Source organism: Centruroides vittatus, unplaced genomic scaffold (assembly GCF_030686945.1).
Source record: "Centruroides vittatus isolate TY-2023 unplaced genomic scaffold, ASM3068694v2 scaffold_861, whole genome shotgun sequence".
Lineage (NCBI taxonomy): Eukaryota > Metazoa > Arthropoda > Arachnida > Scorpiones > Buthidae > Centruroides > Centruroides vittatus.
The window spans coordinates 8,344,641-8,360,752 of record NW_027122718.1 but is presented as its reverse complement, the minus strand read 5'-3'; the positions used below and the strand labels follow the sequence as shown (position 1 = coordinate 8,360,752).

The 16,112-nt window shown below is 33.2% G+C and overlaps 1 protein-coding gene across 2 annotated transcripts in view; it reads right to left on the bottom strand.

Moving 5' to 3' along the window:
* LOC136990009 (dynein axonemal intermediate chain 1) overlaps positions 1-15,361 on the bottom strand; it is an 85,625-nt gene extending 70,264 nt beyond the window's left edge. The window contains exons 1-3 of one of the 2 annotated variants that reach the window (XM_067288328.1): positions 15,073-15,361; positions 12,179-12,223; positions 6,767-6,808 (exon numbers count right to left, since the gene is read on the bottom strand). In XM_067288328.1, coding sequence (XP_067144429.1) covers positions 6,767-6,808; positions 12,179-12,223; positions 15,073-15,090 — 105 coding nt within the window. In that variant the 5' untranslated portion in view covers positions 15,091-15,361. Of the gene's footprint in view, positions 1-6,766; positions 6,809-9,084; positions 9,114-12,178; positions 12,224-15,072 lie in introns of those variants that run through there. The other variant, XM_067288329.1, reaches the window with a different exon arrangement.
* Between the last annotated feature and the right edge of the window lie 751 nt (positions 15,362-16,112).

Here is a 16,112-nt window from a genome sequence, read left to right as displayed (position 1 = left end):
TCAGAGTCCTGCCACAAATATGCTACGTATTTATTATTGTCCGTTTGTGACATGTCATACGAGGAAAAATTAAAAAAACTAATAAGTAGGTTTAAAATTAATAAAAACAAATGTATTTTGACAGTTTATGAGTTAATTATACTTTCTATTTGCAAAATTTCCTTGACCTTAACACAAAATAAGAAAAAAGTGAACTTAAGAAATTTGCAGGATTTCCCAGGACGAGAAGAATTTCCCAGGATATTTCCCAGGTTAAAAAACAACTGGGATCCCATTTGAGAAACCCTAATTGTCACAAACATTCTAAATAAAAAAAATCCAGCAACAAGCTGTGTAACTTTCCTGGTAAAATATTTAAAAAATTGTGATGTTGCAATCTGTTATATTTTATTAAAAAAAACAAAAACTGTTTATATTATTAATTATTATAAAATGACAATAAGCTCAATTTTGAGGGTAGAGATGATTTATATAAAAAATTGTAAATGCAAATAACAAGTAAAATCTTTATTAAATCCAACTCTACTCAAGATATGACACATGATCCCCTCTAGCTCCCCACTCCCTTGATCTTCAATCACCAAAATTTAATAGCATCAATCCTCCAAACACACAATTTTCAGAAATTTTCATTAAAAGTCAGATACTTTCCTTCTATTATATATAACAGTTGGCAAAGTAATAACCTGTTAATTTAATAACATAAAATGCATTTTGAAATTAACAGAGTGGTAATTTTCACATATGATATACTGACTGGAAATTTTTCTGTTAAATCAAGGTTTTACTATACTTGTGTACAGTGGTGATATTCAGCGGGTTTGCACAGGTTCGCCTGAACCCGTTGTTAAAATTTTCAGTTTTTCCGAACCTTGTTAAACACACGGAACATTTCTCAGTGGTTTTGTTTTTTTTAAAAAAAACATATTAAAATATACGTATTATACTCTGTAATACTACTAAACTAGAGCCTTATACTCCGTTCGCAACCGAGCATTTCAATCTAGATTGTGAGCGAGGTCGGGGACTATGTCTTGGCGCGATCTCTCTCGACCGAAACGAGGTTTAATCGCGATTGATTCGAGAGAGTTCTCAAAACTAGATCCAGTCATAAGAGAGATCCCACAATCTCACACACGCGAGATAATACAAGATGGCTGTGGAACACGTGTCGGGCTATGGACAGCGAAATAAAAAGGATATTGTATTTCAAGAGACGATAACATCTGTCTATTATGAGCAGTGCCATTCGGGGTGAAAAATTTCTCTGCCTAAAAAAAATGGTCGACAGAGTTAATATACTATTGTTACTTGGTCTTCGCCCAGGGCCCCTTACGTTCCAAATACGCCACTGATTGTTAGATATATCGCAAGAAAAGGTATTGTATTTATTTCTAGCCAAAACTTCCATTTTGTTTGTCGGTGATTGTCAGGGAAAAATTTTCTGCTAGCGAACCCTTTGTTAAATATTTCGAATATCACCACTGCTTATGTAATATAATTAAACATGTTAGACTAGTTAAGTTTGTAGAAAATTATGATATAGCTAGTTAAACTCATAGAACTGGTTATGTAAACAAAGAACAAAAGATCATACAACCTGCTTAACAGAACATCAATGCTAGAAAAAGCAGAGTAAAAGGGAGATGTAGTTCCCCAATTGAATGAAATGGGGGAGACATGAATAATCAGGTGATATACAATTCTATTGTACTTAAATGTAGCTAGATATATAACAAAATTTCTATCACATATATACATATACAAACTGCACATAGATGTATAAATGTAACAGGAGTCTTACACATGCAGCACCACACAAAATACAATGACATTTATATGCAAATTGATCATTGTTGATTGAAATAATTACCTTCGATCAGTAAACTAATCTTTCAAATCTTCAGTTTTATCACCACATTCGAAGTTCCAATTAATATTTTCCATTCATATGTGACCGTCAGCCATATTGTTTTCTTGTATATTTTTGTTTAATTCATAAGTTGTAAATACATATATATATATATATATATATATATTTTCTATCTTCCTTCTTCCTTCATTCCATTCTCTTATTTCCGTTCCTTTCTCCTTTGTCTAAACAACCTGACCATTATTGCTGGAGGGCAGGATTACCCCTCCTAAGTAAGAACAAAAGAAGGCGAGGATGCCCTGAAGGCTAAGTGGTGAACAAGGGACACTTTTCTACTGGACCTCGAGAAGGACGGAAGTGTGAGCCAGCGATCGACCAGGAACGGGAAAAGTCGAAAGATGGCTACAGGACCGTCGAGGCCAAGGGAAAATAGACACAAAACCGAGGGAATCAAAAGACGTTGAGGGCAGACAGCCGAACAAGGAAAAGGAGAGAAAAACAACTGCCATTGCGAAAATACACTCCAGCGAAAACACCGATCATCGTAGACCCGAGTACCTTCCATCTAATTCTATCTACTTTCGTTCTTTCCTAAATCTATCTGTTTCCCCTTTCCTTTTTAGTTTTAAGGTAGATATAAGTTTAGTTTTAAGTCGGGTGTAAAAAGTTTGTGTTATGAGCGCGGGTGTGATTCTTTGTACGTGGCGACCCCTTCCTCAGTGAAGTTATTCCAGTTGGGATCATTTGTAAATTAGAAAAGGAAAGAACCGTGTTCCGGAAGGGAAATAAAAAGACTTTTAATTGTGTATCAGTCTCTGTGTTCATACTTGTAACGTGCATTCACGGGTTTACAAGCCCTTCTCAACGAACAACCACACATACTTGACAACTTCCAATGCAAGTAGATTGCATATATAGTCCAGCTCCTAACTCATTGCTGATCTCCATGACTGTCTAGGCTCATCATCTGTCTTCTTCTCCCACAAACACACATACAAACCTCACTAGAACAAACTCCACAGAAAAGATAAGATTTCTCTCCTTATCATGTCCTTCTTGTTCCACAGAAACATCACCTGACCAATCTAGATCTTGCCCCCTGCCATGACATTGTTATAGTGACCAACTGCACATGCAGGGTGCACTGTTCAGTAATATGGAAGTAAACTAGTATATAGAACAAACCATGGAATAAACAAAATATATACATACATACATACCAGTGGTGTGCCGTCATTGAAAGCGATAGAAGCGCTGCTTCCACCTTCCAATGACCTTCCCTTGTATTTTATAAAATATAAATTTTCATATTTTAATGTACTTTTAATTAATTAAAATTAATATTTTATTATAACTGCATTATGTATCTTTTACAAATTTCTATACTACATGTGAAAAAAACGATAAGATTGCTATTGTATATTCAAATAATTCGGTGGCAGAAGGAATGTCGAAACCAGGTCAGTTTCCAATCAGCCAGATTATATAGGCATTGGCACATGCAGTTTACAGAGCACCAACCTCACTCGGTTTAGCTGGTAGAAGTGACACATGCGTAAAGCATCCAATTTTATATCCCGGACCGGTTCTGGGCTGTTAGCCGCCTGCTAGATATTCGACCACCCTCGCCCGATTATGTGAATCATGAGCAGACTAGATCAACTGCGGGCAACCCCCGGCACGCGGACCAGCTATGGCTTGCGAAAAGTTTCTATCTGGCCCGTGAGATCTTTAATAGATTATTAAATTGGAAAAATAAATAACTAATAGTTATTTTTCCAATTCTTTGTAATTTTCAAAAATGATAAGAGAAATAAATGTAGTAATTAACTTTTTATTTATTTATTTCATATTTGCAGACTAAAAAAATTACAAGTCACAAGAAGGCGTCAATTACTATGGCCCGCAGAAAAAACGTAAAATTTATTCTGGCCCATGTTATAAAAAAGGCTGCCCACTGTAGACTAGATTTATAACTTAACCCAACCAATAGGAGTTTACTGGCATGTTTTTATGATAGTTCTGTATAGTTGACAGGAGTTAAAAAAAAAACTCCATTAAAATATTTGATATATTTATTCTGCATTTATTCTGCTCTCCCATCTTATATTACTTACGGATTTCAATGTTAAACCAGTGATATTACGATTTAGTATGTCCCATCTGTAAGGGGATGCAGAAAAAACGTGTGCAATTCTAGTACAGTGTTAAAAAATTAACTGTTACTTTGGCAGCATCATTTACAAACAAATTTAATGAATGAGACATACAATGGTACATAAAAAAGCTCTAGAATTTATTTTCCTTAAATTTACAATTTATATATCCATTGTCATAAAAATTTGTCTTTCCAATGTTTTCCCAAGACTACAGATATTCAAGTACAAAGTAACTGGTTTCGACTTATTTCTACTAAGAAGTAGTTAAATAATTAAGAGATTAGGGAATGGGGACATAAATAAAACCCTGCTGAAAGAGCCAGAATTTTACTTAAACAAAAGCTTAACCGAACCAATTACTAGCTCAGTACAGTGGGGAACTGATTTCCGTGTACACCTGGTACTAAAATGAATTATAGTAGTTAGAAAACAAATGACTATTAAGTTTAACATATTTACATGTATGGTGAGAAACGTTTAATATTTACAACAGCCCTGTGGCGTCCTTTGAGATATACTAGTGATGCGACAAAAGAGGCATTTGACATTGACCGGTATCGGCACCCTCGGAATTTGGCAGCCTGCGTGCATGCATGCGCTGCACACCTACCAGTGTGGTGGTACGCCATAATTTTGTATATATGCGATAGTTATAAGCCTAACATTAATTCCTGAATTCTTTGTTCTTTATTTCCCCTATTTCTTGATCTTTCGATTTTTCACTTTCCTTGCGGGTGGGACAGTCCTGTTCCAGGAATTAAGGGGAAAGACGAATAGAGTGAAAAGACCCCGAGGCACGTAGAAGGGAGTAATGGTCATTCTTGGTGAGGAGCCGAGATGGAGCAGACTGCAAGGTAGAATCCGAACGGTTCGTTCAGTGGAACAGAGATAGGACTGGGATCGTCTGCGAAAGAAAAGAAAGAACTCCATGTGCCAAGACCGAGTGCAAGGAACTCTTTGAATATCCTCAGATTATTGACTGGAAAAGAAGAAATATACTAGCCAGCAACTTGAACATAATTCCCCGACTTGAAGATCTCAAAGACATATCATATCCTGGGTACCCCCTATACCTTCCTTCTTATACTTCTATATATCTATTTATCTTTTCTTTTTCCTCTCTATAGTTTGTAAGTTAGTTTTTAGTCTTAGTTTATAATATTTCGGATAATATTTCATTGTAACTCATTATCATTGAGCCGTGTTTCTTTTGTGTGATACCACGTGTTTTCCCATTGTCTACCCCCTCCTTCGCCTACACGTGTGCGAGGTCCCGAGTTGGAGTCCTAAAAGAATCCTGCATATCATAACGCGAGAAGGAGAAAAGTGTTTTGTTAAAATTGTTTTTTCTTCTATAAAAATAAAAATAAAGTTTTGTTTTAGTCGTATTTCTTGTCCTTTCGTTGGCCATGCACTCGCGCGATCTAACACCAGGACGTCTCTGATTCCATTCATTAGCCACTAGTAGGGAGCTATTTCACTAAGTGGATTGTTTTAAGATTTAAAAGTAAAGAATATTTTGTTATTTTTATGTACGTTTCTTCACAAAGTTATATTTAATTATAAGTTTCTTTAAAAGTATATTCATACAAATCGAAGAATTTTTTGTACTAGGTATGTATATTCATCACACATTTTGTTTTACCAAGTAAGTTTTTTTTATAATTTTAATTTTAGCCCTTATATCGTGGCTAGTGATTCAAAAATTTATTTTAAAAAAGTTTTGGCTCAAGACCATATAATGAAAAAGAAAACATTATTAAAAGAGAAAGACCAATGCCTAAATTAAATATAAATACGTCAACAAAAAAATTTCAACATTTTGACGATAAAATTTAGACGAATGACGATTCTTTCGTAAAATTGAAGCAATTTGGAAATCAAAGCAGAATAGAATTTAACATTGGTAGACAATATAAAATAAATATTGAAAATTATAACAAGATAATTACGATTAATAGATGTTATATGTTTTTTCTCAAAGCAAGAATTGGCATTTAGAAGGCATAGGGAATTTATTGAATCTAATAAGAAAGTTCAATATAATTACCTCTGTTATTTATTAAGTATGTCAGATAATCTATTAAAAATACATTTAAAGAAGTATACAGTTTTTATTGGCTTATCGAACACATGAATACGAATGGGTCCTGATGCGCAATTAATTGATTGCCCCTGTAAGTCGGCTTCTTACAGAAACACAGCTTCCCTATCATCAAAATGTCACGGCACACCACTGTGTTAATTACATGCATACATACATACATACACATATACGTATCTGTATACGTAGGAAAGGAGAGAGAAAACAAATATAGTAATAACACCACAGAAGTCATAATGACTAACGATTCCCTATGGGATTGTCACTAACACTATATCAACCTTTCATACATACAAAACTATTATGACAATATTATCATAATAGATCATACATGTAGTCATTAAATTTACATTCAGGAATAACTTCGACTATTGTACTCCAACAAAACAGTCAGAAAATTTTACAAATCTGGTTTCAATAAGCCATCAAATTAGCATTTTCTTAGCATCTTTGATAACATTTTTAAAATTTAATACCTAACGCCTCATAATTTACACAAAATCAAATAACACTTTTAGTAAATTTCTTTTAATTTTGTTTATCAAAACAAAAATGCTACATAAGATATTTTTATAAAAATTTAATATATAAAATTAATTTTTATCAAATTAAAAAAATAAAAATACATACTATTCTATAATCTTCCTGCTCTTCAATATTACTAGTATTATACTGTAAAATACAAATTTTAATTTATAAAATTATAATTTTGCACATAAATAATAAATGAAATATTAAAATATTTTTGAAAATATAATAAAAGATGTCCCATTTATATAATATATAGTATTATTAAAATATAACAATATTTTTAAAAAATTCAATAGAAACCAAATATTCTTAACAAAAGTCATGTTTTATCCTAGACTAACTTTTCATCCATGGTTTTACATTCCTTTAACAAAATAATTATGTTTTAAATAACTGTAAGCCTCTTTTGTAACAAATTGATATACATAATAAAGATTGATTGATTACAAGTAAGATAATATAAAATAAAAATATGATTTCTTTGTGGTGCATTCCTACTTGGTTATTTCTAAAATTTAAAAATTAACAAAAATGATTTTGCCTCCATATACTCTCTTTGACAAAAAGCTTGATGCACCTAGAAAAAATTATCCAAATGAAACAAAATTGGTATGTTTATTATACATGCACAGAAAAACAAATTATTACAATTTTGGAACAGTTGGATGATTTATTCCAGAGAAGAGCTACACAGAATGAGGAAATCAATAAGATATTGGTCACCTCTTACCTGAATATAAGCTATTATCTGACATGGCATTGATTCCTAAAGTTAGTAGATGGTGTCCTGAGGGATTTCTTGCCAAACAGGGTTCAATTGGATGGCTAAGTCATCGACATTCCCAGATGGTTGTAGGCAATGCTCCATCAGTCTCCAAATGCACAATTGAAGAGAGCTCTAGCAATCTGGCTGGCCAAGAAAGATCATCGCATCCACAAAGACATTCGCATGAGAATTCACATGATGACAACAAGACAGTCCCAGGCCAATTGTGGCCTGGGACTGTCTTGTTGGAAAGATTGTCCTGGGTGCTGCAAAATGAATGTATCACAATAGGTCTCATAATGTCATCAACATGTTGCTGTGCTGTGACTGAAACATGGACTACTACTAAGGAAGTTTGGCTATCAAAAAACATGGCACCTCCAACCATAACTCCCTGTTGTTGGGCCATGTGTCATGCAACAGTAACAGTGAAATTCTGGCAATGGCCAGAGTGTCTATACACATCTGCACTGGTTGTCAGAACTCAGTTCAAAGCAGGACTCATCACTGAAGATGATTTGTCCCCAATCAGAGCAGTTCCACATTAATCAAGCCCAGCACCACTGAAATCAATCTTGACAATACCTATGAGTCAGTGGCAGCAAGCATAATGGACATTGTGAGCATAGATTCTGCTCATGTAGTCATATAGCAATGGTCCTGATGGATATTTTGGCATTGGTCGCATATTGAATTTGAATGGTCGATTACGATGACCCTTGCACTGTTACAGCTACAATTGCTGTCTTCCCGTTCTGTCATCACTCTGGCATTCCATTGCCTGTTTTTCTCTGGATTTTGCTATTCAAGACCCATTCATGCAAGCATCATTTAATTACTGCATCACTCTAACTCTAACCCAAATGTTGGGTGATACATCCATCCACTCTCTTTTAGTCCAACGACAAATTTAGTCCTCTTTCAAACTCATATGGTTGTGGTGGGCACAAATTTGCTGGTGAGGTATTGTTCACCATCATCAACAATCAGCACAGTCAAACTTCACTGAAAGTTCATCTGTCAAAGAAAGAATCATTTTTTATATACATCATAATGACAGGCACTTCCAATGTACTGTAGCTCAAACCATTCATTCTTTTATTTTTTTATTATTTTTATATCATTTGCATATTCAGTTGAAAAGTATTTGAATATGACATTTCATTACAATTGGATTATTTTTTGGAGTGTATTGAATTTTTTGTCAAAGAGTATATAATTAGTTTATGGATGGAATTAGTTCTTAATTTATATTCTTAAAAGATTTTAATAACAGAAATAAAAGTTTCAAAAGATTTCTTATTCTAAATCTGCTTTCTTAGATAATGGGTATGACTATGATTGTTTTTTTCAATGAAAATTAAGACAAAAATGAATTTTTCCTCTATGGAATAGCAGCTAATGATAATCATTGTGAAACAAACTAAAATATAATAAATTATATTTAATAGAAAACTGACTTTACAATCATCAGCAATAACTGTTGTATAGAAGTATGAAATCAGATGCAGTAAGCAAAATTAGAGAACTAAATTGTTTGGAATAAAACTGGAAGAAATTATAAGTAAATGAATAAGCTACTATATTTAAAAACAATATAAAGAACATTTTCCATTTATATACTGATATTAATTTGAATTAAGAAATGTACTTTTAACAGTGGGTGAAGTTGGAGAAATGTTAATGCTTTCAGCCCAGTTAATGAGCCATCATAAAACATGGACAGGTTTCATTTTTATCCAGCCCCATCATGGCCCATTAACTGTGTCAAAAATGTTAGTATGTGGCCATTAACCATATTACTGTATTTTGTAATTAATAATTCTATAAATTTAAGTTAGGCTTAAGGTTTCTTTTGTTTCTCTCCCTTTCCTGTTGACTAAGAAAAAGACTTCCTTCTTAATTGCTTTACTATCTGGTGAGGAGTGATGCCTCCGATAAGAAAAACAACGTTGTAAAAATCAGGATAATCAAAAAAAAGAAAGGAGAGGAAAAGAAGAAGAGAGAGAAGTCAAAAGGGATCTTGGCTCTCGATGAGGAAGGTCAAGAAGAACGGGCTCTGAATCGAAACGATGGAAGTTAGGAAGTGAAACTCGATGAGAAAGGTCGAGGGGAAGAAGCCATCTGGTCCATTAAAGGAGGCCAAGAACTTCCTACTGGACTATCACAGAGCATCTAGAGCAAAAACCCGGGTATTTCCACCTTCCCCTTATTCTGTCCTTATATTCTCTCTTTCTTCATTCTTATGGTTTGTAAGTAGATTAAGTATAGATATAGGCACTTATAATAATAATAGAGTTGTTTTATGTATACTGACTTTTATATCCTCACTGCCTACATGTTGGGATCCAATGTATAAAGAACCTGATAAAAATAGCGAATTGAAGAATAGTTTGTAAATTAACAAGAAAGTGTTTGTTAATCCTCGTTTTGTTCGCAAAAACCGAAACAAATAACATTCTCATTCGCTGTTGGTTATCACAAGCATTTCTCCAACTTAATCCACTGTTAAAGATGCATTGCTGAATTCAGTTGATTAACTATAATGACTAGTTCCACCCCAATACTAAATTAATAGTGTTATTTGATATTACAAAAATTTTGTATTTTGATACAAAAAGAAATTGTTATTAAAAAATTTATTAATATTAAATAATGAAATCTATTAAACAATAAGAGATGGCCTGTCTTCTTGTGAGTAAAGTATTATTTTACTTTGTTTAAGTTGAAAATTTATTATATTTTTAAGCAAATTTATATACAGTGAAACCTCACTTAACGAATACCTCACATAATGAGTGTTTCGCATAATGAGCAAATCAAATTTTAAAAAAATGACTTGCTTAACGAGCAAAGTTTCGCATAATGCGTGACAAGGAGAGGGTGTTGTTGATGCACATGGTGAAGAAAAGAGTCCAACAATGGGATAGACAAAAAAAAATTTAACTCTTTAATTTTCACTCGCGTTTGATATAATATACAGGTTCTCGTTTGGATTCTGACACTCCTGGTACAGTTTAAATATAAGACACCCGCACAGAATCATTAACCATAAATCTTGCGACAATGGGTCGACCGAGGATACACAGCGCGACACAAAAAATGTGATTAACCTAAAATTAACTACTTAAAAAACTACTTATATAATAAGGAAAGAGAAAAAAAGATAGACGATAGAATACAAGAGTATAAAGATTGAGACAAGAATGGGTACCCAGATTTTAGTTGATGACCTTGTGTTGGTGGCTATAGCTCAAACCTTTGTTTTCTGGTGGTACGAATCTCGGTGTTGTAGAGATTTGGATTTTCTTTTCTGTCTACTTGTTACTCGACAAGCTTCCAGAGAAGTTGTCGTATAAAATGTTCGATATCCTCACTATCCTCACTCTACTATCTTTGGCTCACTGCCTCTTCCAAACTTCCAGTTGGTGCTAAATCGACCTGAAGACTCTCAAAATCCGTTCGTACCGCTCAACGTCTCTGCCAAAAGTGACCAGTCTATCACCTTTTAGCCCCTCTAGGCTACCCTTTTTCTTTGTCTTACAAATCAGGTCATTGTCACCCACAGAGAGAAGTTTCCAGAAGTAGAAAGCCAAGAACAAAGGACAAAGGAAGAAGGAAAAATGAAATATATATATATATATATATATATACACATATAAAATTTACAAAAAAAAATGTATGGCGTAAGACCACAAGAGGAAGTCCCGGATTGTGTGCATGCTCCATAATGCTATTATCTCTGATTTTTTTGTTTTCTGCAAATCAAATTTGCATGCCAAGTTGGTTCATTCCGTGCTAGAAGAAAAGATGATGATGATTCACGCTCCTTAACAAGATATATTGTATAATTTTCTTTGAATAAACGTTATATGTAAAATACCATATTTACTCGCGTATAAGACAATCTCGCATATAGGACGAGTGTGACTATAAAGACCAAAATAAAGAAAATTAGATTTATTAATACAATTCTAATTTTATTTCGTTTAATCACAAATAAATCATCAAATGCATGCATTAAGGCAAACAACCATGTTTTCTTGATGCTATCACCTTTTGTCTACCTGAACGCCCTCCAAAGCTTTGTTATAATTCTCCTCTTTTTCACTCTCACTCCACAAAGCATTGTCCTCTGATCCGTCGAGTGAATTTAAAATGCAGTATTTCCTGAATGACTGCTATCATATTTTGAAGATTGCTTTTCCACGAACCTGATGCCCACGTAGCAAAACCAAAAGACTATAATGCACATGACAGGAAAAATTTTATTTCTAATGATTCAGAATATACAAATATTCTTTAAAAATACCAATTTAAGAAATATGAAATAACTACATTTATAATCATTGCTAAATGATCAGATCAGCTATTTTCGGATCATCTCTTTAAAAGCAACATTCACCTTGACCTCAATAGAACTCTGCTATGGAAGCATTAACTATACACAGTTCACAAAAATTATGGCAAAAACACAAAGGATCCTTCATTTGCGCATTTTTCACTGCTTTGACCTAGGTTTTCAAAGCAGTGAAAAATGAATAACAACCTCATCTTATATGCAAGATAATATGGTATTTGAGTATTTTTTTTGGCATGGAACACATTATCATATTTTACATTAATCTCTAGGGAAAAATTGTTTCGCATTATGAGTAAGGTTCTGGAACAAATTATGCTCATTAAGTGAGGTTCCACTGTATACATAAAGTATTATATAATACAAAAAAAATTGAAAATTTTACCTTTGATGCAATCCAAGGTAAATCAGTTTCATATTTTTTCCCTCTCTGAAATTATAAATTACAATATCTAAATAATTCATACCAGAAGAATTTAAATTTTTATTAAGATATGAATAAAACTGGTATTTTCTTCTATAAAAATGATAGAAATGCAATATTGTTCTCCAATCTTTGATAAGCAACAATCACAACAGATTCTGCTTTATTGAAGCATATGAACTCTGAAAATGAGGTGAAGAGCTTGAAGATTCTAGGAATCATTAAAATCTTTGTTTTTGTTTTTTTTGTACACCAATAAAGCAGAAACTGGCATGATTGTTGGTAAAGATAAAAGTGTTTATTTTAGTTTGGCTGCAAGTTTTTGTTTTAGTGTGTCGATGTATTCTGTAATGTGTGTGTTGTGATGTTTTTGTTTTGATTTTCTTGAAAATGTTTTTGAGTTGTTTATTTAATTTGGGTGTTATGTTATTTTTAGTGTATTGTGTCAGCCTGCCTAATTGCTGTCTAATGTCATTTATTTGTGTTTCTATTCTTCTCTGCCAGGCAGGCTTGTGATAGAACTGTATTTTGTGTGTATCTGTCTGCGATTGTATTTTCAGTCCATGGTGTGTCACTACTGTGACTGCCCCAGCATAAACTAATGTATGAATGTCTGAGAGTGTAGAAATTAAATGGATGTAGTGTGGTAGTAAGTGAGTGTTTACATAATTTAGTGTTTTTCCTACTACCTTTGACATGTTGATTTTTGGTATTCGTGGTCTTTGTGTGTGATCTGTACTTGTATATTTGGTGAATGTTTCCTGAAATGAAAATGAGACCATATTACCTAAATCTATATCTACGTTATCAATAGTGGATGAGGAAGTGTCTGTAGTATCATTAGTAGTAGTTTGTGTGCTATTATCCTGGCAGGTTACATGATTTTCATTAATTACAATTCTCATGTCTCAGGATATTTTCTTCATATATCTGAAGTTTAGACTATTCACAAAAAAATAAAATATTTTTGAGTCTATCTTTAAATCCTTTAATCCAACCACAGAAGTAACATCCATAATGGTTTTGAAGAATAAACTTCTTAAACAAAGGTAAAAAAGGTAAAAATAGGATCATTTTTAACTTTGTGAATTTTTACCTATTTTTACCTTTGTTTAAGTTTATTCTTCAAAACCATTATGGCTGTTACTTCTGTGGTTGGATTAAAGGATTTAAAGATCACAAAAAATAAAATATTTTTGAGTCTAATAGTCTAAACTTCAAATATATCTTCATTAATGTTAAATGTTTCTGTCTGTTGATGTATTTGAACAGCAATCTGTTGTTTGATAAGTTCATGTGCTGTTTGTGGGATAAGGTTGTTGTGTATAATTGTTGATCAAACAAAGGGTTGTTTGATCAACAACTCTGTTTGGTGTCAGTGAGGTGAAGATATAGTGTGAATCTATAGTGTAATTGTTGTCTGTATGCTGTCATGTTTGTTATGAGTTTTGTGATGGTGTAAGTATGGATGATAAACTTATTCATTTCCATTGTCCATTTCATCCATTGGCATGGTTTTCCAGCCTTTGCAGTCTGTGGATGCATTGCCATCAGTGGCATGTAGTGACATTTGATGATAGGGAAGCTGTGTTTCCATAAAAATTATAAACAAACCTAATCATTGGAAGCATTATACAATATTTTGGTGTGTAGCATCCATGTGAGGTTGGTGTTCTGTAAAGCTAATGCACGAATGCATATAATCTGGCTGCTTTATACAATTCAAATATTTTTGCCATGGAAGCTGTCCTGTACTTGACAATACAGCACTTCCATTGGGAGTATGCATATACAGATTTATATTCGAATATACAATAGTAATCTTGTCATTTTTTTCACATGTAATATAGAAATTTTAATAAGATACATAATGTGATTATAATGAAATATTAATTTTAATTAATTCAAACTATGTTAAAATATGAAAATAATCACGCAATATACATTTATATTTTAGAAAATACAAGGGAAGAGGTGCTTCCGCAGCTTCCATGGATGGCATGCCACTGATTGCCACAGAAATACCAAGGCTAGGTTGGTTCCTCACAACTGTCGAGGGCATTGCATTAACCATGCTTGGGCCAGTGCTGCTTTCACCCACCAGTATCCAAGGGAGACTGTGGCCTATTTTTCGAACGTGAGCCTCTGCCTAACTCATGAACACAGACCTTGTTAACCCAGGTGATATCCGAGCCAGTATCACACTTAGTTCTGGTTACTACCAGTGGCGTGCCGTCCATGGAAGCTGCAGAAGCACTGTTTCTCTTGTATTTTCTAAAATATAAATACATATTGTGCGATTATTTTCATATTTTAACATACTTTGAATTATTTAAAATTAATATTTTATTATAACCGCATTATGTATCTTATTACAAATTTCTATACACGTGAAAAACAATGATAAGATTGCTATTGTATATTCGAATATGCATATTCCCACGGAAGCACTTGCTGCATTGTTGAATACAGGTCAGATTTTACAGTGAAAATATTTGAATTGTTTAAAGCAGCCAGATTAAATGCATTCGTGCATGCACTTTACAGATACCCAACCTCACATGGTTTAGCTGGTGGATGCTACACTCCAAAATATCATATAACTCTTCCAACGATTCTATCCAGGGCCAGCACAGCTTCCCTATCATCAAATACCACCGCATGCTACTGGTTAGCCTACTACCATGATAAATATCTCCGCAGAATGTGGGTGTGGTTCCTTTGACTTTTTTGTTTGTACAAGGGGTCTACAATTTGGGGGATCGCCGACCCTCTCATTCGGACTCGAATCATGCCCTTTTAATTCCTTGGTCATATAATTTCAAATTATTTTATAAAAAGAAAAGACTACTCACTCGTTTTTTTAATGGCATTTTCTGGTTTAGACACAAAGATCAATCTATTAGCGCTTATAAAATAAGAAATAAAATATACTAATTTTAAAAAGTAAGATGTTGTGACCATTAGAATTGTCAATAACAACGTTCTTTAATAAATATTGACATATTAAAAACTCGTTGCCATAGAAACGAATAAAGAAAAATAGAAAATTTTAAAAATATTTCGTTTGAAAAATAAAAATAATAATAATGAAACGGAAAATTTTTAAAATTAATTTGTAATTTTGTCTGACGCACTTCTGTCATCTTTATAAAAACCGAAACTAGTGTCAATGAAATCACGTGATTATTAAGATCATCACTCAGATCACCTCGTGCTTACTGATTTAGTAAATCGTGCAGTTTTTCTTTGGTTTTACTTTTTTAAGATAAATCATTAGTAGACATCTGCTAAACAGATGGAATTTTTTGGGGTGACTCATTCAAAGAGAGCTATAAACAAAAACTCATAGAACTATTTACAGACTCAGCACCATTCGAGTTGCCATTGGCTAAGCTTGATTTCGTCGCGGAATCGTCTATTGGACACAAACACGTATTGTACAGTACATCTCGTGACTGCGTCGACGTCATCTGTCGGTGACGTACTTCATTCTGTACTTTTACGATTACGGTTTTCCACGGATTATTTCATTTAAAGTGAAATTTTCTTTTAAAAATTACCTATAATTGTCCATACTTAGTTCAAATTATTTTAATTTAGAAACAGCGGGACATTGGGCAGGTTTATAAAGGCAATTATCATGCCACTTTTAAATACAAATTAAGATTAATGTTAGTTGCTTTTCTTAAGTAAATGAAAATTATTAATTTAAATAACTGTTGTTGTAACCTGCTGCTATTTTAAGAAACAACAATACTGTTTTCTTTAACTCGCAAAAATATATCGACAAAAAGAATTAGGTTAAGTGGCAAGTAATGTGGCGGTGGATTGTTTACAAACGCAACTTTAAATCACGTGATTTTTTCCGAGAAATTTAATTACAGGTTCAATG